At 43.7% G+C, this 26,658-nt stretch overlaps 1 protein-coding gene across 28 annotated transcripts in view; it reads right to left on the bottom strand.

The window, feature by feature from the left end:
* The window catches only part of DST (dystonin), a 518,621-nt gene that overhangs the window by 46,273 nt on the left and 445,690 nt on the right, over positions 1-26,658 (bottom strand). For all 28 annotated transcript variants that reach the window (XM_070777732.1, XM_070777740.1, XM_070777736.1 and 25 more), the window contains 9 exons: positions 25,592-25,798; positions 13,807-13,926; positions 13,529-13,636; positions 11,459-11,677; positions 6,236-6,439; positions 4,817-5,048; positions 3,745-3,971; positions 2,145-2,267; positions 1,920-2,021 (listed from right to left, as the gene is read on the bottom strand). In XM_070777732.1, the coding sequence (XP_070633833.1) occupies positions 1,920-2,021; positions 2,145-2,267; positions 3,745-3,971; positions 4,817-5,048; positions 6,236-6,439; positions 11,459-11,677; positions 13,529-13,636; positions 13,807-13,926; positions 25,592-25,798 (1,542 nt within the window). The remainder of the gene's footprint in view (positions 1-1,919; positions 2,022-2,144; positions 2,268-3,744; positions 3,972-4,816; positions 5,049-6,235; positions 6,440-11,458; positions 11,678-13,528; positions 13,637-13,806; positions 13,927-25,591; positions 25,799-26,658) is intronic.

Below are 26,658 nucleotides of genomic sequence, written 5' to 3'. Positions count from 1 at the left end.
GAAGTATAATCATAAATCTATATATTAAGCAATAAGCCTGTTTTATAAAAAAAAAAGTAAGTGGTAATATACTGGAACAATTATTCCAGATATGAAATAGATGAAATCTCCATTTTTGTATCCAAATTTGAAGAAGGAATTCTACCTCGAACAGAATCTTAGAATATCCAGAACTTAAGAAAAGTCTATTTGAAAAAAAGTTTTATAAAGTTACCACACAGAATAAAATTCTGTCCTCTTTTATGTCTGCCTAAAAGGCAGACTGCATAAATATACTGAAAGAAAAAGATTCAAACCCATCCTGTTGATTCAAATAATCAAGAAGTTGACTACTAGGCACTTGAAACAATTTGTCTCAAGTAAACTCTTATGTATTATTTAGATTAGCATTAAAATCCTACACATATAATGATTAAGACCAGCATTATTAACTGCAAAAAACCTGCAAAATCTCCTATAATTCTTATTCTTTTTATGCAATATAAATATTCTAAAAAGGCTCTACTTACTTTTTCTTCAGGTACTGAATATACAAAATTATTGTGCCACTTAATGAAATTGCCAGGACATACACTCAGGGGGAAAAAACTTTGGAACAAGCCCTGAGAGGTTAAGCAACAATTTGGGAAACAAACTGTGTTTTACTTAACAATCAAGCTCTGAAACCTCTGGAGGGAGTGTCTTCAGCTTTGGACACTGAGCTACATACAGTTCAGTGCCTCACTGCCCTTCATCCCCAAGGTGAGGCTACTGACCCAGGACCAGCGGGACCTCTGAAGGGCCTTGTTTTTCTATCAGTAGTGATGAGAGTAGCCTCAGTGTCCAGCTGGGACCTTGACCCCCCAGGGCTATTGATGGCATTGCCATCTCCAGCCCAGGGAGAGGACACAGTCCCAGGGACCCGCCAAACAGATGTGAGAATCACCCGCTGGCCACGCAGACAGAGCTGGAGCCTGACAGGTTACTGGCTGCTGATACCCAACCAATAAATGATCACACTGGTTTAAAAAGAAAGGCAGGAGAATGATAATAAGGTGTCCCTTGTGGTGAATTTTTTAAAATATATTTACAAGGTTCAAAATACTTCTCAGCTGGCATAAAGCCAGGATTGTGATATTTATTTTTGTAAATTTAGAAATGAAGTGGCCTAGTCAAAGGGAAAAGATGTCCTCATCTGAGCTTTGCAAATAATATTCTCTTGGTGTTATGGAAATACTTAGAGAGGCCTTTTCCATATGGTTGGATGAAGGCTGAAGCCTTGTCAGGAAATGGAACAACGTTAAGGAAAATAGGGAGAGAAAGATCCCTGAGTTGGCTTCAACTGATAGGAGAATTTTTAATGTAAAGAATAAACTAAAAAACTGGTTAGTGAACTGAATGAGAATCTGTGAGGGATGTGAAAAACAACCATTAAAAGGGATTATATACACAGAAAAGAAGAAAACACTTTTTACATGACTGATTATGACCTAATAAAATAGAAATCTATTTTAGTTCACCAGGAACACTGGCTTCAAATCACATTTCTTTATGTCTGACTTGAGCTACACACACTTGGTGATATTTTTAGACAGTGTTTACCCCTTTCATCTGACTCCACTCAACTCCAGGACAGAACTCAGATTCAGCTCCACTTCACTGTCTGGGGTTGAGACATTTATGAAAAATACTGTGACTTTCACCTTAAAAAGTTAAAATATTTTTTTTTCCAAAGTAAATTTCACTGAATGTGTGTAAAGGGGCGTCTATAAATCTGTATGTATCTCCAGTGTCAGAAATCTCTTTGAAAAGACACAGCACGAATCGAAGCAGGTGAGTTGACGGTATCACACCTGCAGCTACAGGGCAATACCAACGCGTGAATTTGTGAGCATCGTTTAATCTGAACCCTCCCCTCCAGCACACGCTGTAAGCCTTACCTGCAGTCCATCCTGGTACTGAACGGCAGTCTGCATCGCCTCCTCAAGTCTGTCTACCCGATCTTTCCAAGCTTTGTTGAGAGAATCCCATGCTGAATTTAGCTACAATGTAAATATCAGAACTCTTTCAGTGTCATATGGTAAATTTTCAACTACTATCAAACATGCTTTAATTAGCAAAATCCTTTTAAAAACCATCTGATGAGCTAGAAATGGGGGCTGTACCTCGTCTATACTTTTTTTGACAATGGGCTTGTCAGGCTCCCCACACGCAGCAATGAGTTCAGAACCGAGGTTAATAACCATGTCCAGCTCTTCCTGCAATCCATCTATCTCCTCCCTTATGACCTAGAATAAGAAATGGCAGCCTTAGTATTTTAAGCCAAACCACAGTGAAACCAAAAAAATGCACACAGACATTGATGGCAGTTGTCTCTAGGAAATGGGATAAGAATCAATTTTTATTTTCTTTCCACCTTTTTTCTAAGTTTCTGCACTAAATTTTTTCAACAATAGAAAAACCAAGAACAAGTGTCCTTTGAAGGAACAAATGTCAAGTGTTTATTATAAAGACAATATTTAGGAAATAATTCCATGTAACACATAACAGAATAAGTTTTTTTAAAAAAATATCAACAGTACTGAAAAGCATGAAAATATGTTTTGTCTTTTAAACCAATGAGTTTGGCAATACACACTTAAAACAGACACAAGTATAATATAACCTTAAAGACGTCACACAAATTAATGTATTTGCTTAGTTACCAGGTGTAGAATAATCTAACTCTGGATTTTCAGTTTTATCCTAGGACACGTAAAGTACAAAAACAAAACAAAACCTATGACGGAAATGCCAATTCATGTTGCTGTATGGCAAAACCATCACAATATCGTAAAGCAACTATCCTCCAGTTAAAATAAATAATTAAAAAATAAAACAAATACTTGTTTTTTAAAAAAAAGTATATGCACTAATCTATCTTTTCTTTCATTTTCTTGGTTAACTACATTTATTCATTCAAGATGCATTTATTGACCACGGATGAACCAAGCCCCACACCAGGCATCGGAGACACAGGGAGAAGGGGCTCCAAGTCCATCAGGAAAAACAGAGGTACCGCCAACAGGAAGTCACCCTCTGCAGTCTTGGGAGTGAGGGGAGTGCTATGGGAACAGACTGACTCAGCTGAGTATACGAGAGGGTGGAGGGTGACAATCCACCCGAGCCTCGGAGTCTGAGTGAGATTCACCAGAGGCGTGTCAGGAGAGGCATCCCAGGGCGAGGAAACAAAATGTGCAAAATGCAGATGCTAGAAAGAACAAAGCTGCTTTGGAGAAGGAGCTGGGGAAAGGAGAGGAGAAAAAGGTGGCTTTGGAAACATAGGCCTGGGCTAGGCTGGGGTGGAAAGGGCTGATCCCATGTTCCAGGTGACCTGGATACTGGGTAATGGATGCAATCCTCCAAGGGCTTCTGAAGCCGCAGGATAGCAAGAGCGGGTCTAGAGGACAATGGGCAGTAAGCTTAGAGGCTGGAGGGAGAGAGACTGCAGGTGGGGCTGCCTCTCAGATTCCTTTTGTAGACAAAAAGGACATGACAAGGCCCAGCAGTGAGGCAGAAGCAGTGGGGATGGACAGAAACTTTCTAAATACACATTCTCCAAGGGAAACCTGAGGGGGGACTCTTTCCCGTACTACATCCTGTGCATTCCACTTTCAGAGTCAAGTATCAGTCTTAACAGCATAATTCCAAATATTTACACTAAAGGAACCCAGCATTCACGCCGCTACGCCTTGTTCTCTTAACTTTAAGGGAGACTCGGCTCACCTCTGCTGCTTCCTGCTGCTGCTTCACCACGGAGGGGTCGATGCCCGGGTCCTCCAGGTCGCGGATGAAGTCCTGCGTGTCTTTCGTGGTGACCACCAGGGACAGGTGATCACACCAGAACTTCTCCGCCAGCTCCATCACGTCCAGCAGCTTGGCCTCCCGCTCCTCCACCAGCACGTGGATGTTCTCCCAGATGAACACCATCTGGTCGAGCTTATCCTGAACAGCTACGAGCAGAAGAGTATCGAGAAGACACACTTCCTTATCAAAAAAGCACAACTTTCTAGCTCACACAGGAATCACAATTCTGTCTGCCAAGGGTCTAAACCTGGGCCAAATGTGGGTTGAGCCCATCTAGTGGGTATCCCTGGGCCCAGTGGCCTTTCCAGACAAATGCAGTTCATGAGGGTGTCCTGTTCCTTATGAACCAAGTCCTCCTGACACAGGACAATGCTCAGAGGCACCGGAGCTCAGGGGAGACCTGAGTTCACCGAGGCTGGCCTTACTTCCAAAAGAGGTTTAGTCTATTCTTTGTGCTCTCCAAATCAAGAATAGAGATGTCCATGCAATCCCTGGAATGTAACGAAGTAGGACACGTATTTTGAGTTCCCTTCTAGCATTCCCTTACCATGAATTTCCATTGACCTGTGCACAAGCTCTTCCTTTCAACCCCAGGCCAGACCTTGAAGGTGTCAGCTTAGGACCCTGGTGGCCATTTCTGTGGCTGTGGGATTGGGTACCCGTTACATTAGTTAATGCAGTCAGTAACGAGGACACACTATCCCTAGGTTTGGTCTTTAATTAGCATTATGCTTGAATCACCTGATTTAAAGGGCCTGGAGACCACATGGTTTCGCATCATGATGCGCGCTGTATTTACTGGACTGATTTCACAGACACAGGAAGACAGTAACCAGAGACTGGTGTGCACAGCCCTTCCACCCCAAACAAGCCCCACCTGTGAGATACTTTTTTCCTAAACTCCAGTGTGTTGATATGCAACTGGGCTGTCAGGGGACACCCACAATCATTCTAAGAGTAACATTCAGAGGTCCTTCACCAAAGGGCTCACCTTTGGCAGATATGTCCTTGTCCGTGCCCTGGGACCGCGCGATCATCTCCTCGCCCCGCTGTCTGAGGGTCTCGTACAGAGGCTGCAGCTTCTCCATGTCCACCGCCACATTCTTGTTCTCGCTGACCTGCTCCCTGATCTTCTCCACCTCCGCCGAGATGGACGGCGGCTGCCGCAGCCGCTCCACCACACGCTCCAGGCTCTCCAGGATCTGGTCGATCTTGTCATGGAACTGCAGGTCAAGCACAGGGGCCGCTTACAGGGGAAAGACACCACAGGTGGGATTCAAGCGACCAAACTCCTGCTTAAGATCACGGCCGGGAACCAAACCTTGGCTCCGCTGGGAACACATCCAAAGAGAGCTCCATCCAGCTGGTGAGGGAACCTATTCCTAGAATCACAGCTTATGTACGCCTCTTTGAGTCACACTGCTATGGGCACAGGACTGCTGCTTGGAAATAAATTCACTAGAAATAGTGTCTGTTAATATACAATTGGGCCACCCGACGGCAGCATCTGACGACTGCTGCATATTACTGCAATCAAAATAACAATAATTTCAAAAAATAGTTCAATAATCTGGGTGTCTATCAACACTGATAGTTTCATTCACTTTACTGATTATTTTGGCATCCTCAAAAAGTTACATTTTTACTGAGAAATTCATGGGCAGGTTTGATGAGATGAAAGGGATTTCTTAATTTACAAGTGTCCTGAACTAAAAAATGTTAAAAAAAACAAAACGAAACAAAACAAAAGATGTGATGGAAGCTTGCATTTAATTCATGGTCAAACCCATAATGAGATCCATGAAAGAATTTTAAATTTGCACAGACAATGAAGCAAAGTTATAAACACTTGTTCATTTATATTAATAGATTTCACACAATCCTCAACATTAAATGAACTGTCAGCCAGGATTACAGGAAATGGACCAGTGTATCTAAAAATAAACACCAAGCCTTCAAAATGGAAAATCTGCAGGTACTACAAATAGACTTCTTGAGAAAGATATTTTCAAAATAATTTTTTTCAACTTTTCTTTCTTCTTCTTCAGCCTATCCTTCATAGTCATCTTATTGCTATCTTGGGAGTGATTTATTAAAAATGATAATCACACTTTCTTTTATCTCTTCCAATGGCAAACACAGAATTCCACTCTAGATGGACACTTATTTAGATGTCTGGACAACTGCATATTTCTTAAGTCACTGAAAATTATGCCTTACTTATATACAAGCAGGCAGAGAAATGTAAGGACTGGATGCAGGCAGGTATCACCTCTGAGACTAAAACATCCATACTCAAGAGTTAATGCAATGAAACAATTTCAGCTGGAGTTGAATTAGGAGACCTGGAGACCATCCTCCCAAGCACTGCTGTGGGAGAGCCCGTCACACTCGGGGTGCAAAGCCTCACCTGAGTTGACTGAGAAATGGCTTCATCCAGGGCCACAGCTCTCTTTCTGACATCTTCTTTAATCTGACTGTAGAGGGTGTCCGCAGCCACGTACTTCTCTTGGATAGAAAAGCCTTCCCTCGGGCTCAGCTCCAATAACTGTGGCCCAGTTTTGTTCATCTTATCTATATGAGGCTTGTGTTCGGCTATCAACTCTCGCAGTTGCTACAACAAAGCAAACAGCATTTCAGTATCTCAGAGGCGCACCTCCACCACACAGCTGTCAACATCCTCAGTGCATCCAGCTGGCACAGAACTCCAAACACACACCCTCCCATCACAAGGCTCTGAACCAGCAGCCCTCTGCCAGGAAGAGATGCCCCTGACACAAAGATTAAACAACAGTCTGGTCGTGTCAAGTCCCTCTCAGGGCACATACGAAACTTCTGGATGAGTGAAGCACCTACTCCCAATTCATTACGACTTTTCTACTAAGAGCAGTACGTTCTAACAAGAGTATTAGCCGAGGGTCCTCTTACATAAAAGGATTATGAACTCACTATGCCCCAACCTACAGAGACCAAGCTGTAATTCTCAGTATTCCTTTTTGCACATTCGTGATACATATGAAAATTATTTAGAAGTTAGGATGGAAGGGAGAGGGAGGGAGAAGAAGAAAGGAAAAGAAGCTCAGTAGAAGGTGGACATGATGCTGAGAGAAAATACGACAGATAAGTGAGGCACTTTCATTATATTATATGGAAGAGAATGGATATATGGCATATATATTATATATATATTATACATAATACAAGGCACAAGGCATTGTCATTATACTGTATGTAAACCAACAAAAAAGTGTCCATATATATTACATTATGTATCTGTGAGTCTATTCTATGTATATATGTGATCTGTGTGATACTCACGTATATAAACAAATCTATTGGCACTTATTTTTAAATGTTCATGGCCACAAGGGTAATCAACCCATCTATCAAATACACAGCTGTATACCGAGTATTAACTGTAAGGTGTACTTAAGAGAAAACATGTGACATTTGAGTATTCTGCATAATACCATCTAATCAAGAAATATGATGGTAGCGATACTAATGAGGGAGGTGGAATCCAGGTGGAGCCCCATTCCTTCTGGGGAGATGGCTCCACTGGGGATCGTGACTCTCTCCAGAGTCCAGGGCCTCCTGTGACTGTCCACAGCCTTCTCCAGGGCTGGCCTCCTGAGGCACTGAGGTGCCCCGTTTCTCTTCGTTATTCCTGAGTTTCCCTAACCAGCAGCTTCTCATCCTCACCAGAAGGTGTGCCTCCACGCTGCTATCCAGCCCCTGGTGAAAGCTCCTCTGAGAGAAATTACACTCAGGAAAGACAGTCTAGAGGAAAACGATCTTTCTCTGCAAATATTTTAATTTCCATCACTCATTGAGCAGAATCACCAGGATGGCCACACGCATGGACTTTTATTTTAAAAGTGGCCACTAAGGAATGCATCTGAGTCAGTGCTAATGAGGTGGATGAACCCAGAGTCTATTATACACAGTGAAGTAAGTCAGAAAGAGAAAAACAAATATCGCATATTAACGCATATATATGCTAAATCTGAAACTCCAGTACTTTGGCCACCTTATGCGAAGAGTTGACTCATTGGAAAAGACTCTGATGCTGGGAGGGATTGGGGGCAGGAGGAGAAGGGGACGACAGAGGATGAGATGGCTAGACGGCATCACTGACTCGATGGACGTGAGTCTGGGTGAACTCCGGGAGCTGGTGATGGACAGAGAGGCCTGGCGTGCTGCGATTCATGGGGTGGCAAAGAGTCGGACACGACTGAGTGACTGAACTGAACTGAACTGAGGAATCTAGAAAGATGGTACTGATGAACCTATCTGCAGGGCAGCAGGAATCCCATGGACAGAGGAGCCTGGTAGGCTACAGTCCATGGGGTCGAGAAGAGTCAGACACGACTGAGCGACTTCACTTTCACTTTTCACTTTCATGCATTGGAGAAGGAAATGGCAACCCACTCCAGTGTTCTTGCCTGGAGAATCCCAGGGACAGGGGAGCCTGGTGGGCTGCCATCTATGGGGCTGCACAGAGTCGGACACGACTGAAGCAACTTAGCAGCAGCAGCAGCAGTGAAGAAGCAGACCTAGAGAACAGACTTACGGACACAGGGGGTTTGGGGAAAGGAGAGAGTGGGACGAATGGGGAGAGTGGCATGGAAAGGTATACACTATCACATGTAAACAGAGCGCCAGTGGGAATTTGCCGCATGACTCAAGAACTCAACTTGGGGCTCTGTGACAACTTCGAGGAATAGGACGGAGTGGGAGGTGAAAGAGAGGCTTCAGAGGGAGGGGACATGTGCATACCTATGGCTGATTCATGCTGATGTATGGCAGAAACCAACACAATATTGTAAAGCAACTATCTTTCAATTAAAAATAAATAATTTTTTTTAAAGTGGCTACTAAAATCAGTCATGCAAATTCTTTACGAAGTGGTTGAGAAAACTGTTCAGTACATCATGAATAAACCCCAGTGCAATATCTCTATTTTTGAAGTTTTTCTGAAGGTGGTCTCAAAATTCTTTTGGAAAAGAGCAAAATAAGAAAAAAATCAGCTTTAAAAATAAAAAAAAGAAGGAAGGTCTAATCAGTCTAGCGTGCTAGGCACAGCCCCTGGGCAGTCCAGGCAGCGATTTCCTCATTTTGTTCTACATTATTTGATAAATTCATCCTGTTTTATAGAACGGAGGTGATGATGGTAAGATCAGCTACTATACAATCTCATGGAGAAGAAACATGTCACCCAAGTTCTGGCTTCAACATCCCAGCGGGCATGTTTGAAAAAGGAGTTCATACTATGAGTATCAAGGGACTCTCAGTAAAGTGAGGGATCTCTGCTGAGAGCTCTTGAGTAGCCTGGACTCTAAGTGGCTGTCACCTGTGCAGTGCAAGTCGCTCAGTCATGTCCGATTCTCTGCAACTGACCCCATGGACTATACAGTCTATGGAATTCTCCAGGCCAGAATACTGGAGTGGGTAACCTTTCCCTTGTCCAGGGGATCTTCCCAACCCAGGGATGGAATTCAGGTCTCCCATATTGCAGGCTGATTCTTTACCAGCTGATCCCAAGGGAAGCCCAAGAACACCAGAACGGGTAGCCTATCCCTTCTCCAGTGGATCTTTCCAACCCAAGAATTGAACCAGGGTCTCCTGCCTTGCAGGTGGATTCTTTACCAACTGAGCTATCAGGGAAGCCCCACCTGTGTAGCAAACACCTTTCCCGAGAAGTTGTCAGTGAGCCTTTCTGAAGACTACTCCATGACAGACAAGCAAACAACCACAGGACAGCTGCTTGGTAGGTGTGTGCGTGGAGAAAAGGCTTGGCAGGAGAGGTCTTTTGCTTTATACATAACAAAATGATTCTTGGCAACCATCCTCAGAGCCCACTCATGCGGGAGATACTTAATGTGACTTCAAGGTAACTACCGCTTATTTATAACATGGCTCTCAGGGCCATTTTTCATCCCTGGCTAGAATGAACGAAAAGATGTTCCCCAGGACAGTGAAGTGGACGCTATGAAGTTGCAGAAGAATGCTGAAAATATTCTGAACAATTTAGTTTGAACAATTTGAAGATTTGGCTACGAAGTTTTGAAATCCTCTTTCTCCATACAAATCTTATATTTGTTTCGAGAACTGAAAGATTATGCCAAAAAGGAAAATTAACTCAATTTTAAAATTTTCCATTCAGTAACGATTCTTTTCAACCTATTTGATGTTATGCTGAAAAACAGCTACTCAAATCTCACCTCAGAGTAGAAGAGATCCATGATATATATTTTTTTGAAATATTTTATCTTAAAAATCATTCTGTGGCTAGGCATGAGGGTTTCTGCCAAATATAACCTTTCTACTAAAATTAATTATACATAGTTTATAAGTCTTTCTCCCACTGAACAATTTAGATAGAATGCCATAAAGTTTCCATTTTGTGCACTAAAGTGTCCTCTAAACAAATACTTAAAAGATCCTTTCCAATGCCAATACATTTAAAGAGTAAACAATAAGACCAATAAGCACGTTACTTGAAACGATGATGTAATATACCGAGTTAAACTTTATACACGTGCACACACTCGATGACTTGGAATAGTAGTAGTAGTTTCGGAGTACATCTTATACAGATCTAGGAGAGCAACTAAGGTTCACAAGATCATAAGTAATAAGAATTCTAGACTTTCTTCCAACAGTCTTGAATCTTCTCACTCAAACCCTCGCAAAATTTTAAGCTAATCAACATTTCTGTGACTGCAGAAACGAGGGCTTCATGATGCCTTTTTATATGTCTAAAATAGGGTTTATTTGTAGATAGAAAAATACTCTCTCATTTGCTCATGTAAACTTATAGGAGCAGAGAACTTCAAAAGATTTCTATGTACAAAAGGTTAAAAAAAAGGGGGGGGGACAACTGGTCTTTAAACTTCAGCAGTTTTTCGCTTTTCACAGAATTTCATGACAATGTTGCCACATTTGTTACAGCGTCTATTTTCTCCAAGCTCAACAGCCTTGTCTGTGTGAGGCTGCTTCCACATATTTCTTCTGCTTAATTCAGATGGCTCCCACCACTATGAAGTATAAAACTTAGTCAAATTAGGGTACACTGAAAGCAATTCGACCTGATCAACTGAAAGGACTCGAAAGCTTACTTCCCTGACGCTCTGAGAGAGGGTCTCACTGTGCACTCGGCATGCACTGCATGTACTGGTATGGCGTAGAGCGTGCGTACTCACTTGTGTCCAACTCTTTGTGACCTCGTTCATGGACTGCAGCCCGCCAGGATCCTCAGTCCATGGAATTTTCCAGGCGGGAATACTGGAGCGGGTTGCCATTTCTTACTTCCGGGGTCTCCCTGACCCAAGGACTGCACCTGAGTCTCTTGTGTCTCCTGCCCTGGCAGGCAGGTTCTTTGTCACTGAGCTACCACTCCTGTGCTAAGAGCTGTGACGGCGTCATGTGACGTGCACAGGGTGTCTGCCCATATGAGTCTTCCCGCCACAGACCAGGACAGCTGGGTGGGGCTCAGAGGTGAGCAGACCGTGCAAACCGGACCCTGCATGGTGGACACTTCCCCACCTCAGAAGGCGTCTGAACCAGAAGCCCCCTGACAGCTGTGGTTCCTTCCCCGGGACCCCCGAGTCCGCCTGGGGCCTGAGCTCACCCGGTGCTCCTCCTGCTGCTGCCTCAGGGTCTCGTACTCCAGGGCAGGGGCGGGCAGCTGAGCGATGGCCTTCTGCGTGTCCGTCAGCCACGGCCAGAGCTCCTCGTACGTCTCCCAGAACTGGCTCACCAGGGACTGCGCCCGCTCCAGCTGCAGGTACCTCTCCGAGTTTACCTGGCAGATGGCGTCATAGTTCTTCAGCACCGTGTCCAGTTTTTTCTAGAAAATCAGATGACAAAATGTGTTTATCCAGTCAGGCAAACCAAGGGACACATACATACACTCCAGAGTGCTTGATCAGCACTATTTACCTGGAACAGAGTAAGCACTCAATGAATAAATGCATGGTAAATGACTGATCAACAGCGGCTACTTAGTGTCTATGTAGAGAAGCTCATCTTAAAAGAAAGGCCTTGCTATGTTGTTGCATAAGGCAGGAAGTCCCTCCTTTTCAAGGCTGAAAATGCTATATGCAAATGCTATGCTTTTACTACAATAAAAAAAATTTCATGTATAAAATAGCAAAAATGTGTTAAAAGTTTTAAAAGTACACCAACTGGAGATTACGGTAAAAAATGAGTATATGTTCCTATACTCATGAATTTCTATGCAGTCATCAAAAATCAGGGGGCTTGATAACATGGAGGACTTCCCAAAAAATATTAGGTAACAAACCACCCCCCAAATAAATAAAAAGCCTCAAGTTGTTCTGACTAAGAGACTGAGCTTCCCAAACACAATTTCTTCCAGGCCTTCTATGTGAGAGAAGGGTCTGGCAACACGGACGGCGAGTCCATGCTCAGTCGCTCAGTCACGTCTGACTCTTGTGACCCCATGGGCTGTAGCCTGCCAGGCTTCGCTGTCCATGGGATGTTCCAGACAAGAATACTGGAGTGGGTTGCCGTTTCCTCCTCCAGGGGATCTATCTGACCCAAGGGTCAAACCCAAGCCTCCTGCATTGGCAGGTGGATTCTTTAACACTGAGCTACCTGGCAAGTCCAACACGGACACTGCTTTTCTGTTAAAATACAGGGACTGTCTTTCAAGAATGAAATTCTAAAAGGAACTCCTAGTCAGGAAAATTAATTACATAGATTGAGAAGCAAAGTAGAACATCATGCTGTACACTGATTTGATCGGGTGGTCACAGTGATCTTGTTTATGGTATAAATTCACTATAATCCAATAGCAAAAGACAGAGCACAACCATAACCCAATAAACCACAGAATAACGCAGAGATTCTTTCATGATCATCTATATTTTTCACATAAGATTTTTTGCAAAAATAATAAAGATTATATTAAAACCAAGTGCCACTGTGGAGTATTTAAATAAAAGAGAAAAAATACCAACACACACTGTGCATTCTATTACTTGCGTATGGTATGCCTTAAAAGCAATGCACCATCTTCTCAATGGGATCCTAGGCATAGACATTTGTATAACAAATATGTTTTTCTGCCATGGGCTATTTTCCTATGAGAAGCATTAATTTCTTTATGCTGCTCAGAGGTCTGAATATGAATTGAACTAAACATTTTTATTTGAGGCTGCTTTCCCACCAATGTAAAGATCATTAAAACTACATAAACTGAATACTTCCTTAATGACTCCACTCCTTTTTTTCTATATGGATTACTGTAACTTTATACAGAATGGGTTTAAGCTAGAGAGAACTATGTATTTCAGGTTTTGTCTCGACTCCAGAGGACCCAATGTTCCTGAAACCTATAAACAACAGTTGACGTATAGAATAACAATTTACTCTGATAATAGCAATGATAATACAGCAAACATTAATTGGATGCTTAATGGGTCCCAGTTACTCAAGGATTCAAACATTAATAGCTTTTCTGTCTATTAAAAAAGATTATCCCCAAAGTGATTCCCTTAAGGAGTATTCTTTTCACTGTTATTCTGTAAGCTTGAAAAATGTTTTATTTAAAACTAATGATTTAGCTGTTTAAACAGCAGCTGTGGATAAAGGAAAAGAGCTTTTCTCTGAGTGAAAGCCCCACACACACTGTCTGCTTACGGGTCTCACACTAGTCACATGGACGAGATTGTACCTTCATAGGCTGCTTTTCCTCTTCGCTGCACGTGCTCATGATTTTATGTCCAGATTTAACAAGCTCATCAATAATGTCCTTGTGTCGCAAAATCTCCATGGTGAACGTCTGTATTTACCAAAATACAGATTTTTTTTTTTTAAAGAGAGCATATGATTAAAACAAAAACAATAAGGCAAAGCAGTTAAAATGACTAAGTCACACTCAATCATGCAAGTGCATCTCCTCGGAGCACGCTGACAAACCACACAGATGTGACTGGAAACCTGTGTCTTCACCTTTTGAACCTGCAGCTGAGCGGAGGTCTGGTCTTGCTCAAGCCTGATGTCACCCAGAGATGTCAATTTCTTCTCTGTTTCATTAATCCAGGCTAACTCAGCATCGGCCGCTTGGTCAAACTAAACAAAAGATAAATAATCAGGTTAGCAAGTTCCTGTAACTGGTGCCAGAGAAATATCTATCTACATGTCTTTCAAATATCCTTATCACATAAATGGAAAATCTGGGCCTGTCTCCTCATGGAAACCGGAAATGATCCATGAGAGTGACTCATGTTATAAAGAGAAAGGAGAAGTTTCCACAGAGAAATTAAACACAACCTCTTAAAATGTGCTGAATCCATAACATGGTAATGATGTGAGGATCGCTCACACTGCTGCCTTCTCCCTGGTGGTGATATAAAGATTTTCTATACAATACTATATAAATTAAGCAGCTATAAGAGCGGTTAGACACCATCTTTACATCACTTCATCCTTCACTGTATCACTTTAATGTGATATGCAGGTAACATTCTGCTATCAAAGTCCGCAATTCCTAGCAAAAAGAATGACATAGTCCCATTTATTTACTGCTTGTGGAAAATATCTTTCCATGTATGCAGAGTGTACCCCAAATGTCTCATGCATCATATTTTGCCTCTCATTTAATAACAGCAGAATACATTTTCAAAAGCCTTCTTAAATATTTTAAGAGATTTTTCTTTTCCTGATCACAAGAATAATTTGTGGTCTAAATCTGCAAAGTACAGAAAACTACATAGAAGAAAATTAAAGGCTGAAGTTAATACTATTGTTATTTCAGTGAATTTTCTTTCAGAAGTTAAAACTTAGAAAGTGCTGGGATAATACGGTATAAACGGTCTCATTCTTTTTCATTTATGGTGAACCTTTCCCATGTCAAAAGTGTGATTTTTAAAATACCATAATTGTATCCCAGCATCCTTGGATATTTTCACTTAGGTTCTCTGCATTTGTCTGATGTTACACAAACAATGTAGTAATGGATATGCTTGTAAATAAATGTAAATAAATTTCCGTTGGCATCTCTAAGTAGTCCCTTAGAGTTGATTCCTAGAAGGTGACTTCTAAATCAAAGAGTATGAACACTTTCTATACTTTGTACCAGACACACCCCATGCCTTCCAGTTATCATGAACAAATATAGCAGGAAGCAGTACCAGTCAACACAGTGCTGACTATAAATGGTAATTAACAACACCTCGGCAGAAAGAGTGAGAGAAAGAGATTGTGATTTTCAAGTCCGGTACTGCCAGAACCTCCAATTTTTCAAGTGTCAGTAGCTCAGTGGTGTCCGACTCTTTGTAACCCCATGGACTGCAGCCAGGTTCCCCTGTCCATGGAATTCTCCAGGTCAGATTACTGGAGTGGGTTGCCATTTCCTTCTCCAAGGGATCTTCCCAGGGATTGAACCCAGGTCTCCTGCATTGCAGGCAGATTCTTTACCATCTGAGCCACCAGGGAAGCCCCTAATTTTTCAAGAGCACCTGGAAACCCAGTTTGGGGTCGGGGGATAGTAAGTGGAGGGGGGTGAGGGTGGAGGTAAGACACTAAACTGGAAGATAACTCATACTCTTAAGACACAAGGCAACACTCTGCAGACTCACAGGAGGGTGGAGAAGACATGCTTTTCACCCAAGGACTGATGCATCTCAGAGCCCGGGCATCATACAGAACATACACTAGGAGGATCCGGGAGACAGGAAAGCAGAACTGCTACGAGTCTTGGACCCCAGGAACACCACAGAGGCCAGTCCCCTGGTTTTCTTTTGCTCCCATACCCTGGACGGGATGCTGGAGAAACTGCCCCCCAGAAGTACCCAGAGGCCAGACAAGGCCCCCAGGAAAGCCTCTCTCTAGTCAAAGGTACAGGAAAGGGGAAGCCTTGCAAGACAGAAAGCGTCTAGACAATAAGCATTCTGCTCCAACCAAACACCAGAGAACAAAGCCCTGGGTTCCCTACCCTCCTGCCAACAAGGGCTGAACGGGGAGCCCAGAGGTCTACTCCCTGGGCTGGGCCCAGAACCCCTGCTGGGGTGACGTCAGCCCAGCAGGGGGCAGGTCCTCTCACTTCCCAGGCGAGCACAGGCCTCTGCCCCCGGGTCAGTGGGGAGCGCTGGGCAGTCCCATGGAGAGCCTGGACTTGCAGCCCTGGAGGCTCAGGCAGGCTCTCCTCCTCTCCTCAGGGGTGTCAGGTGAGGCCTGTCACAGTCAGGATCTGCACAGCACTCCGTGGGGAGGTGGCCCCTTGCCCACGGTGCCGGGGAGCTCCCAGCCCCACCAAGCAATGAGGGGTGCCCCCAGCTTAGGGGTCACGCAAGTTCCCTGGGGTCCACGGACTTCTCCTTCCTCTGGGCGGCACCCCCACCGTCTCAGCCAGAGTGGTGCTGGCGATTGCCCACCAAAGGAGAAGGCCGATCTGAGGCCCCAAGACACAGGGCACCAAGAACCGCAAGGAATCAAGACGGAACTGAAGATCACGAGCAGGGGCTGGTCCCCAGATGACCTCAGAAGCATCTGACAGACCTTAGAGCGGCTGTGATAGACACACTAGGAGCGATCTCACAGGCAGTGGAAATGAGGGGAAAATCAGAAGGCCTCGGCAACAAAAGGTAAAATCCGTAAAAGACACAGAATACACCGAGAAGAACCAAATGGAGATTTTAGAACTTAAAATATAACAACTACAGTAAAAGCTCAGAGGATGAGACCAAGGAACACAATAGAGGAAAGAGTCATCGAAATGGAAGACAGAATGACAGAAGTTACCCAACCCGAATAACTTAACAGAGCCCAGGGCCTGAGGAAGGAACCGTAATAAAAGATCTAAAATTCAAGTCACTGTGGAGAGGAGATGGGGGATACCTTGTGGCTGAAAGGTACGCAAGCATTCTTAAAGCAATAAAATTGTAGAAATGGAGGCCAGATTTTGGCTAGGATCGAGGGGGAGGCAGAGACAGGAGGGGCAAATGCAGCTGTAACGGGGTGGCATGAGGGTCTCCGTGATGGCCATGTCCTGCGTCCTGATGGAAACGTTCTGCGTCCACTTCCTGCTTGTGACACTGGACCGTAATTTTGCAAGATGGTCTCCCATTGGGGAAACTGAAGAAACATTACAAGGGGGCTCTGCATTACATCTCACAACTGCACGTGAATCTACAATGATCTTAAAACAAGTTAATTAAAAAAACAAAAAAACCTCTCTGTGGGTAACCTCTCACTGGCAAGTCCTGTGCGCGTCTTCTCTTTTCGATCTATGCTCCCAAGTTGTCCTGGATGTACTGATTCCTGTTCCCACAAGTAGAGTCTGGCCTTCCCCTCATCAACACAGGGCATATAATTACCCGCCAGTATAAGCTGATGCAAATAAGATAGTACCGAATGAGTCACTGTAATGGCTCCAATCTCACAAATAAAGAGTCAGCATTAGATAGGTAAAAAAGCCTTATTATTACTGAATTGTTATTTATCAAGATTTTTTTCTACCTATCATGTACCCACTTGTTTTCACCTTTGCCAGGTCATGAATGAGTAAATAAATACTGAAGCTATTTGAAAGTTAATTTCTCTTAGTCAACAAGTTTAGATAGAAAAAAAATTAGATAATCATTAAAATATGGGACCAAACCAGAAAATACATTTGCTCATTGGAACAAAAGCTATGACAAACCTAGTCAGTGTATTAAAAATCTGAGACATTACTTTGCTGACAAAGGTCCATATAGTCAAAGCTATGGTTTTTCCAGTGGTCATGTACAGATGTGACAGCTGGACCATAAAGAAGGCTGAGTGCTGAAGAATTGATGCTTTATAATTGTGGTGCTGGAGAAGACTCTTCAGAGTTCTTGGTCTACAAGGAGATCAAACCAGTCAATCCTAAAGGAAATTGGTCCTGAATATTCATTGGAAGGACTGATGCTGAAGCTCCACTACTTTGGCCATTTGATGTGAAGAGCCGACTCGTTGGCAAAGACCCTGATGCTGGGAAAGATTGAAGGCAGGAGAAGGGGAGGACAGAGGATGAAATAGTTGGATGGCATCACCGACTGAATGGACATGAGTTTGAGCAAGCTCCAGGAGATGGAAGGACAGAGACGCCTGGTGTGCTACAGTCCACGGGGTTGCAGAGTCAGACATGATTTAGCGACCAAACAACAGCAATTATTTTTTTACATTTACCTTTAAATATTGACAGCATAAGGATATGAAAGGGAAGATATGGTTTAACAGACCTTTACTTAACAATCTCTAGAAATGCTGCCTGAACAAAATCTGAATCTAAACCAACATCTAACCGAAAAGGATGCAAAGTCAGGCTGCTCTGAGACTCCTCTGGCGTATGGGCAGCAGTCACACCATCACGTGAGAAGCTGACACATGGCCCACGGGTGCCCTGCCAAGTGTCACACGTCTGACGGGATCACTGACAGGCCAAGCAGTTCCAGACAGAAATACACAGAACTTGAGTGCTCAGAGTGGGTGAGCTCCCCACAAGGGCAATTACAGGAAGTTCGCCACAGCCACCTTCAAGGTGTAAACTTTCAAAGGTGCAAATGCGCTCTGGTTCCAACAAGGAACCAGGACCTGCTCCATCAACGTGAGGCATGAGAGAAACTGCAGCTTGCCCTCCGTCTCCTGCGGGGACGATCCTTCAGCTCCACCATCTCCCGCCTCCTCTCCCTCCTCTAGGGAGTGACGCTTCTTGCCTCTTCACTTGACCAGCCCCTGTGTGCCAGCTACTGTACTGTGCTACTATACTTTGCTGGAGAAGGAAACGGCAACCCACTCCAGTACTCTCGCCTGGAGAATCCCATGGGCAGAGGTGCCTGGCAGGCTACAGTCCATGGGATGGCAAGAGTCAGACACGACTTAGTGACCAAACCACCACCACCACCACCACTATACTTTCCAAAGCACTGTACTGTAAGATCAAAAACGTTTTCTTATTGTGTGTTTTTTAGGTATTATTTATGTGAAAAGTATTATAAACCTATTACAATACTACACTGCCAATTGGGTATGTAGGCTAACTTTGTTGGATTTACGAACAAATTGGGACTGAAGAGAGCTCTTGGAATGGAACTCGTTTGCATGTGGGTTGTCGGTATGCAGGGGCTTACTGTACTTCTAAGATGACTCTGCACATTTATATACTCAAACAGAAGCCTTTCTCCTTTTTAAGTTTCCCATAACATCACGCGTTGTTTTTTGAAGCCACCCTGTGATCTGCACGTAGTGGTGTTGTTTAAGTATTCTGCTCACTAATTCATCACTTTTGCTGCTGTGGGGACAAGCCAGAACAATGTGGACTCCAGAAGGAATCTTGATAAGACATCTGAAAAATGCTATCTGAATTCATCTGGTTCAATAATTGTTACGACATGACTTAGTTTCGACTGGAACTACTCATTAGCAATTGTAGATCAATGTGAAGAGGAAAAAAAAGTTTCATCAACTAACTCAGCAGCTTCAGATGTGGAAAAAGAAATCATCACGAGACAGGTGGAAGAGTCCGGATCACTGGCTTTGAAACGGCACATGATGAAACTCCTGGGCACAGCTCTACTGTGTGCGGTGCACTTGGCACATAACTGAGAAAAATAGTTCAGGCCTTTCCACCTGAGTGCCAGTGCTGCAAAATAAATAATTCTTCTACTAGTCCTTGAAAAAATAAAGTGATGCCCCAACCCTTTTGCTTGTGTTCAGGCTATTTTTAGTATTTATATGACGGTCCTAATAAAGAAAGTCAGACTGTTAGTGTTAATATTAGTTTAATACTAAGTCTCCCTTTCCTAAGGGGAAAAAAAAAAGCATCCAATGTAAAACAGTGTGATGATACCCAAGTTGCCAAAATAGAAAGCTGAAACTCAAACACTGTTTCTTTAACCAAGGCAAATATTTGCTCTGCTAAAAGAAAACAAGACTTCAAGCAGAAATTTCCCTTCTGTCTTTTGAATTTTTTTAATTAGGTTAGAAAATATTTATTATCCAACAACAAAAGGGATAGCCGCAGGGTCTACATGCAGCAATTTACAGTCAAGCAAGGTATTTTATTTAGATCTTGGACTCTTTCAAATAAGTACTTAATGTGAGAATTCCTTAGCAGACCATAAGTGTGGCTTATTTTACTTGTTGAATAACATGGACAGAAAGCTCCCTACACCAAATTTTAATAAATTTGCTTACTGCCCTTGTAAGTAGCAAAAAAAAAAAAAAAGACTTCAAATGATTTGTAGAGAATGTCAGCATCCTTAACTGCATTCTGGCAAACAGTCTAAAAGACATCATCTGTGGAGTCCAACCATCAACCCCAACTACACTAATTCCTAGTTGAACTAGTATTTTAGAAACTTCCTACAAGTTGGTAAAAGACATTTTAATTGGTTAACCTCTAAATGTTCCTGAAAAACACTCTGTAAAACAGTAACGACCAACATTCTACTGAACACACTGTTCTAAGTGCTTGAACATTCAAGACTCCCTCCTTGTATCCTGACAGCAACTAAATCCAGTGCGTACCACCACTAATCTCATTTGCAGCTGAGCAAGCCAAGGCAGAGAGAGACTGACTGACTCACCAGAGGTTACCCGGCTGGTAACTGCGGGTCTGAGATTCGCACGACTGTGGTCTGACCCGAGTCCGCATCGCAGTCGCCCTGGCACGCCCCTGTGCCTGTGGACGGCCTCGGCTTAAGAACTCACATTATTCATGGGATTTCACCAGAATCGGTTCAAATACCACAACAGTCATTAAGCGGTGAGTTTTTACTTACTATTTAAGTATCTCTCCCATCTTTGACAAATTGTTTTTGGATTTCTCCAGAAAGTTTCACTTGAGCGGAAGCAGAGGTTTAAGAAAGACTTAAGTGGTAAGCAGACCTTAACCTTCAGGACACCCTCTTACTCCGAGAGGGTCTTGGCGCTTTCTTTCCATTAGCATTTCCTCCCATTCTCCTTCCCATTACTCATAGCCCAGCCCATATTTTCCTACCCCAACACCTGGAAGGTCTAAAGAAATCTCCCTTCCGTGGGGGAGGCTTCCCTCTAGTTCTTTAAAAGAAATTAACAGGTGTTATTTTTCTCCCAGGCAGATCCCTAATGACCCAGTGAGCTGTTTATTTTAATTGTACCCATACGCCTTTATACTGGGGGGCTTATGATGGCCCAATAAAACAAGCCAGGCAATCAGAACTGCCAGAGAGTGCCTGGGATACCCAGACCCTGCGAGATACACACCTCAGCACCTTCTGATAACTGTACATTTATAAGCGGCTAGTGAAGTGAAGTGAACACAAACATCCCGGGTTTAAATAATCACAGTGAGCTGAACTCAGGTGGTAAAGTCTACATCTCTGAAGCAAAAGTGCATTTCCCCATTTCCAAGTGGCTCATTTAATTCAATGAGCAGAAAGAGAAAGAAAGCAACAAAGATACGTTGCGTTGTGTGGGTTTAACATGCTGAAATACCTACAGTTTCTAACTCAGATAATGGCAGGCCTTGGTGAGGAGGCAGTTGTTTTGCTTTTATATAAAGATCATTATTACTACTTAAGAAGCTGCCTTATTCTACTCAGATTTTTCCTAAAACGTATGAATGGGCCCAACTAAAAAATCCTCTTCAGAATATTGATGATTGTAAATCTGTTGAGTCAGATTCAGGGGCTTATTAACCAGTCGCAACAAACGGACACCAAGCTCACTGCATTCACCCGTAATTGAGGCTGTTCTATTACTTCCAAAATAATAATAAACATCACTCAAATTTATGTAAGGCTCTTGGCACTATGTTCTCAAAACTCAATGACAGATCTTTTCAAAACTGCTATGTAATATAACAGAATTAACATGAAAAACCTAACCATGTAACATCAGAAGTATTTTGAGTATACTGGGTGGATACGAAGTACGTGCTAATGAGAAGGTATCTGGACACTCTTCCCACTTCTCTTTAGACCTCAGCCCTTTGCCACATTTCCCTGGCGTCTTCCACGTAGATGAATATAACCTGAGATGGTGACCTGACCATTCACAACGTCCCTAAAGCTGCGGAATTCCAAAGCGTAGCTTATAACAGTATCAAGGAGGCAGGCCTATATATAAACAATTTTAATGTCAAAAGACTAAAACATCTTATGAGAAATCTGCCTGGAAAACAGCCCCTTCAGTTATTTTCAGTCTAGCTGAACTTAGGTTATTTGGGGACACAGCATTAAATTTATAAATGTAAACTTTACCAAGTCATTTTCAAGGCCCATACCCTCACGCTGTCACTCATGGGTGGGATATGTTAGGGGAGGGACCCAGGAGGGAGTAGCTGTTAATAAAACAAGTTGTATGTGACTAAAGGTGTACAGAGAAAGATGGATACGGCCAGATCATGTCCATGGCTCAGACGGAGAAGAAACAAGAGTGGGAGATGATTTGTTTATACAACATAAAATAGCATTTACAAAACATGTGGCTCACATCCAAGTGCAATTTTTTTCTTTTTCCACCATTCCTTTTGTATTTCATGGATGTACTAACACTGCATAAACAGAAAACAAGCATTTTAGTATCAAACTGTATTCTGGTCCTAATTCCAAACATTTACAATTGAGCAAGGTTATAAAATAATTTCAATGACATGTTAAGCCTTTTCTAAACCTGGAAATCATGAGTTCAGAAGCCATTCTTTTGAATGCAAAAGTAAATCTGTCAAACCAGAAAGACAGGCATGGATGTCTTCTTAAACTTGTCTGGAGTGAGAGATTTCTTGATCCTTTCAGCATGGATGCCCATGGCTCACAGCCCTTTCTGGAAATATCCTCATATTTCTACTTTGTAGCAATAATAGTGCCTACCTTCAGATTATGGAGGGAGGTTAGAAAAAAATGGATCACCATTTAAGACTTTTCCTTTCTACCTGATCTATAAAGAGGCACCAGAGTGGAGTAGAATGAGATCTGAACTAAGTCCTGATTACAACTCCACTACATACCAGAGGCAGGACCCCTCTGGTGGGAGGGAGGTCACCTCACCACACACCAGCTCTAAACAGTGCATCTCAGCCTTACTGGAAAGGTATTTCTCTTCTAATTTCTCTCTCTTTTTTTAACTGGCTTAAGTGCATTTTTAAGGCTGAGCGCCAAATTCGAATTGTGCTGCTGGAGAAGACTCTTGAGAGTCCCTTGGACAGCAAGGATATCAAACCAGTCAACCCTTAAGGAAATCAACCCTGAATATTCATTGGAAGTACTGATGCTGAAGCTGAAGCTCCAATACTTTGGCCACATGATGTGAAGAGCTGACTCACTGGAAAGAGACCCTGATGGCTGGGAAAAATTGAAAACAAAAGAAGAAGGGGGCAAAAGAGGGTGAGATGGTTGCATGGCATCACTGACTCAATAGACACGAATCTGAGAAAACTCATAGATAGTGAAGGACAGGGAAGCATGGCATGCTGCAGTCCATGGAGTCACAGAGAGCTGGACACGACTTAGCAAATGAACAACAACAAAAAAAGTGCATTTTATTGGAGGTATTTCACTGGACAGATGTGCAGGCATTTCCAAGGAATGCACATATACATATGGAATAAATACACATGAACAACCAGGAGATATTAACAGACCAATGGCACTGATATTAGCTACAATCTAGTGGCAGTGAGGTGCTTTATCCAAAAGCTCTCCCTCTCTCTCACGAGCAAGGCTTGAAGGATTTCAGACCACAGTGTGTGCATGGTCTTGCTTCCATGAGTTTTTCCTGCATTCTTTCTCAAAGTCTTGAAACTTTCAATAAGGAATGACTTTATCTGGTAAAAAACCCATTAATTGTTATTTTCCTACAGGATATATGTTTTGGATCTAGAAAACACAGACCAACTTGTGGAAAATATTTGCAAAAACCTTGAATAGAACTAGACTCCAGTTTAATGACCTTGGCACCCAGCAGAGCTTACAAACCAACAAGGCGCTCAGCCTGTCACCTGTGCTTTAGAGCAGCTCTTTGCCCCTTTCCTGTTTGCCCATTTATATTTCCCTCTATCCTTAAAAGAACCCAGTGAGATGAATGAGATCACTAAGCAATTCAAACTGACTCCTGACTTATGCCCTCTTGAACGCACATCATGCCTTGCCTAACCTGCTGGTTCTTTTCCTAGATTAGAAGGAGTAAGAATGATGAAGCAACCAGTTAAAAATGACTAGCCCTCTATCCCACGAGCCCCCTAAGCAATCCTGCCAGAGATCACAGCAAGATAACGTTTGAAGACAGAGCCAGCCACCTGCACTCAATGCAGATGGAGGCAGAAGCACCCTCCTGCCTCCATGATTCAGAGATTCGCCCCACTTTTTTCCTTTAAAAACCGTCCTGGCTGAGCAGAATCTTTGGAATTGGTCTCTGGACACGAGTCTCCCTTTCCCCCAGACAGCCCACTCTTACAGTTAAGCACCTTTCCTCTCTCCTGACATTTGCCTCTCGAATTACTGGCTTATGAGAGGCAAGCAGCCAAACCTTAGTTTGGTTACACCCTCATTACCGTCGTCCTTCACTGAACGAGCCAACCACGATCAGCTTCTCGAGAGAGCCCTATTCCCCAGAGGACAGAATATTTGTCTTGCTATTTAGAGAAGTCTTCAGTGCCAACTCGGAAAGGTCGGCAGAAATTCTGGTGAAAAAAATAATCCGACTCTTTTCAAATAGTTGAATAGCCTCGCAAGTAAACATGCTTATTTCCCTATGATAATGAGACATACAAATTCCTCCCAAGTTTGAAAACAGAGCCATGCAAATGCATTCCTCAGGCACGAAGGTCTCCCTCGCAAAAAATACCTCAGGCGGGCCTTTTGCTAATACTGTATTCAGGCGGCCCTGGTGATTCTAGAGCACGGCACTCAAATGAGGGGCGAGCGGCCACGCTTTAGAACTAGACAAACTGCACTTTTACAGCAACCTGAGAGAACCGATTTTGGATGCTCCTGCACAATCTGCTTGGTTAGTGTGTCTTGCTTTTGGCCTGGATGAGTAAGGCTGAGTCACCCACCTTCCTGAGCCCCACTCTGCAGTACACAGCAAAACCGCACTAACCCCATCAGAGAAAGCCTGCAACAAAGGGCTGATGACTTAATGTAAATATCCAGAGATCTCAATACAAGTTAATCCAAACATGTCTCACAAGCTTCTGGATCCAAGACCCCCCTGGTTGCCCAGAGTCTTCTGACCCAGCTGTGGCTAAGGGGTGGGGCCTATGAAACTCTCTGGAACCAGAGGCTCTGTGTGAGTTGCAGACAGGTCAGAAACGATCATTTTTTCCCCTTTCAGTCATCTCCAGAAAGAAAAAAAACAAACACGACATCACCAATACAGCAGTTTCCTTTTCAGAAAGAACTCAGCCTTTCTTTGCCATGTATGTCAAGGAATGTTAATAGTGACTTACATGATAACTCAAAAATATAAGAAGAAGAATAATAATTACGCACACACAGATTTGACCTAGCCAGGACCTGAAATCAACATGAACAGCCTGCACATGTGGAGACAAAAGGCCTTCTGTGCGGGGAGCGGGGGAGCGGGGCTGCTCCTTCCACTGGCCGACGGGGGGACCAGGCCGGAGACCAGAGGGCAGACGGCTGCCCGCGATGCACAGCCGGGCCCCACCCGGCGCGCACACACCTGCACGAGCCCGCTGACCCTCTCGGCCCCTCCTGTGGCTCTGAAAGAGTGAGCAGTGGGTGGGAAGGCCCCTGGGAGGAGAGGTTCCGGGAGGTGCATGCCCACCTACCTGCTGGGCCCGCAGGAGCGCCGCGTCGATGGCCTCTACCCGCTGTGCCACGGCGTCGCTCACCAGGCGGAAGCGGTCGTTGTCCTCGGCCACCGTCCGCTCCAGGCCTTCCCTCGCCCTCCAGGGCACCAGCTCCAGCAGGGCGGTGCTCACCTCATTCAGCGAGTCCAGCAGGGCTTTGTGGCTCTTGGCTTCCTTCTTCAGCTCCTGGGGACGCAAGCCGAGAGACACAGGCCTGGGGGACACGCCACAGCTAAATGAGCTTCCCCTTCAACTGCCCTCGGGGCCAGAGCCCTTCACAGACAACAGGCCGCATGGGCCCCCTTGGCCGCAGTTACGTTCTGTATACCACAGGTATTTCACACAAGGGAAACCATTCCCTAAGAAGCTCAAAAGGACAACCCCCTTGTCAATATGGCACAATTTGAACTTTGAAACGTAACATCAATGTTTAAAAATTGGGAACCCAAACCCAGCAAGTTAATATGGATTATTCTTTGCTGGCTGGCAACCTCAAAGTAATCGGGAACCAGAACAGATAACTGACGAGAACCTCCTGTGCAGCTCAGCGAGCTCCACTCAGTGCTCTGCGGTGACCTGAAAGGGAAGGAAATCCAAAAAACGGCAGATACATGCATGCGTACGGCTGCCTCGCTGTGTTATACAACAGAAATGAACACAACACTGCGAAGCAACCATACTCTAATAAAAATTAATATCAAAAAATAATCAGGTACCAGAAAACTAAAGAGGAAAGTCTGGACCAGAATCAAGTGACCCTCAAAAGGAGGACACACTGGCTTTAAATCATCCCTGTTGAATCATCACAGGCTCAGTGAACCTAGCCTCCCTAACTCCCTGAACCCACGTGTGGTCATACTTCAGGGATGATGAAAACGGAGGCTGGCCACTTGAGAAGAAAGACACTCAGCGTGGGAGAATACCAATTTTTGCAACATGATTAGGAAAGTCACCTCATGCCATGCACTGACCTTATAAACATGATTATCCTGACCAAATTATGTGTCTCTCTGAAACACTGATCATTGCCCTTTTTTTCCTGTTTT

The sequence above is a fragment of the Bos indicus genome, chromosome 23 (genome assembly GCF_029378745.1).
Source record: "Bos indicus isolate NIAB-ARS_2022 breed Sahiwal x Tharparkar chromosome 23, NIAB-ARS_B.indTharparkar_mat_pri_1.0, whole genome shotgun sequence".
NCBI classification, from domain to species: Eukaryota; Metazoa; Chordata; class Mammalia; order Artiodactyla; family Bovidae; genus Bos; species Bos indicus.
The sequence above is the reverse complement of the archived record's forward strand: the minus strand, read 5'-3'. Positions and strand labels throughout refer to the sequence as shown.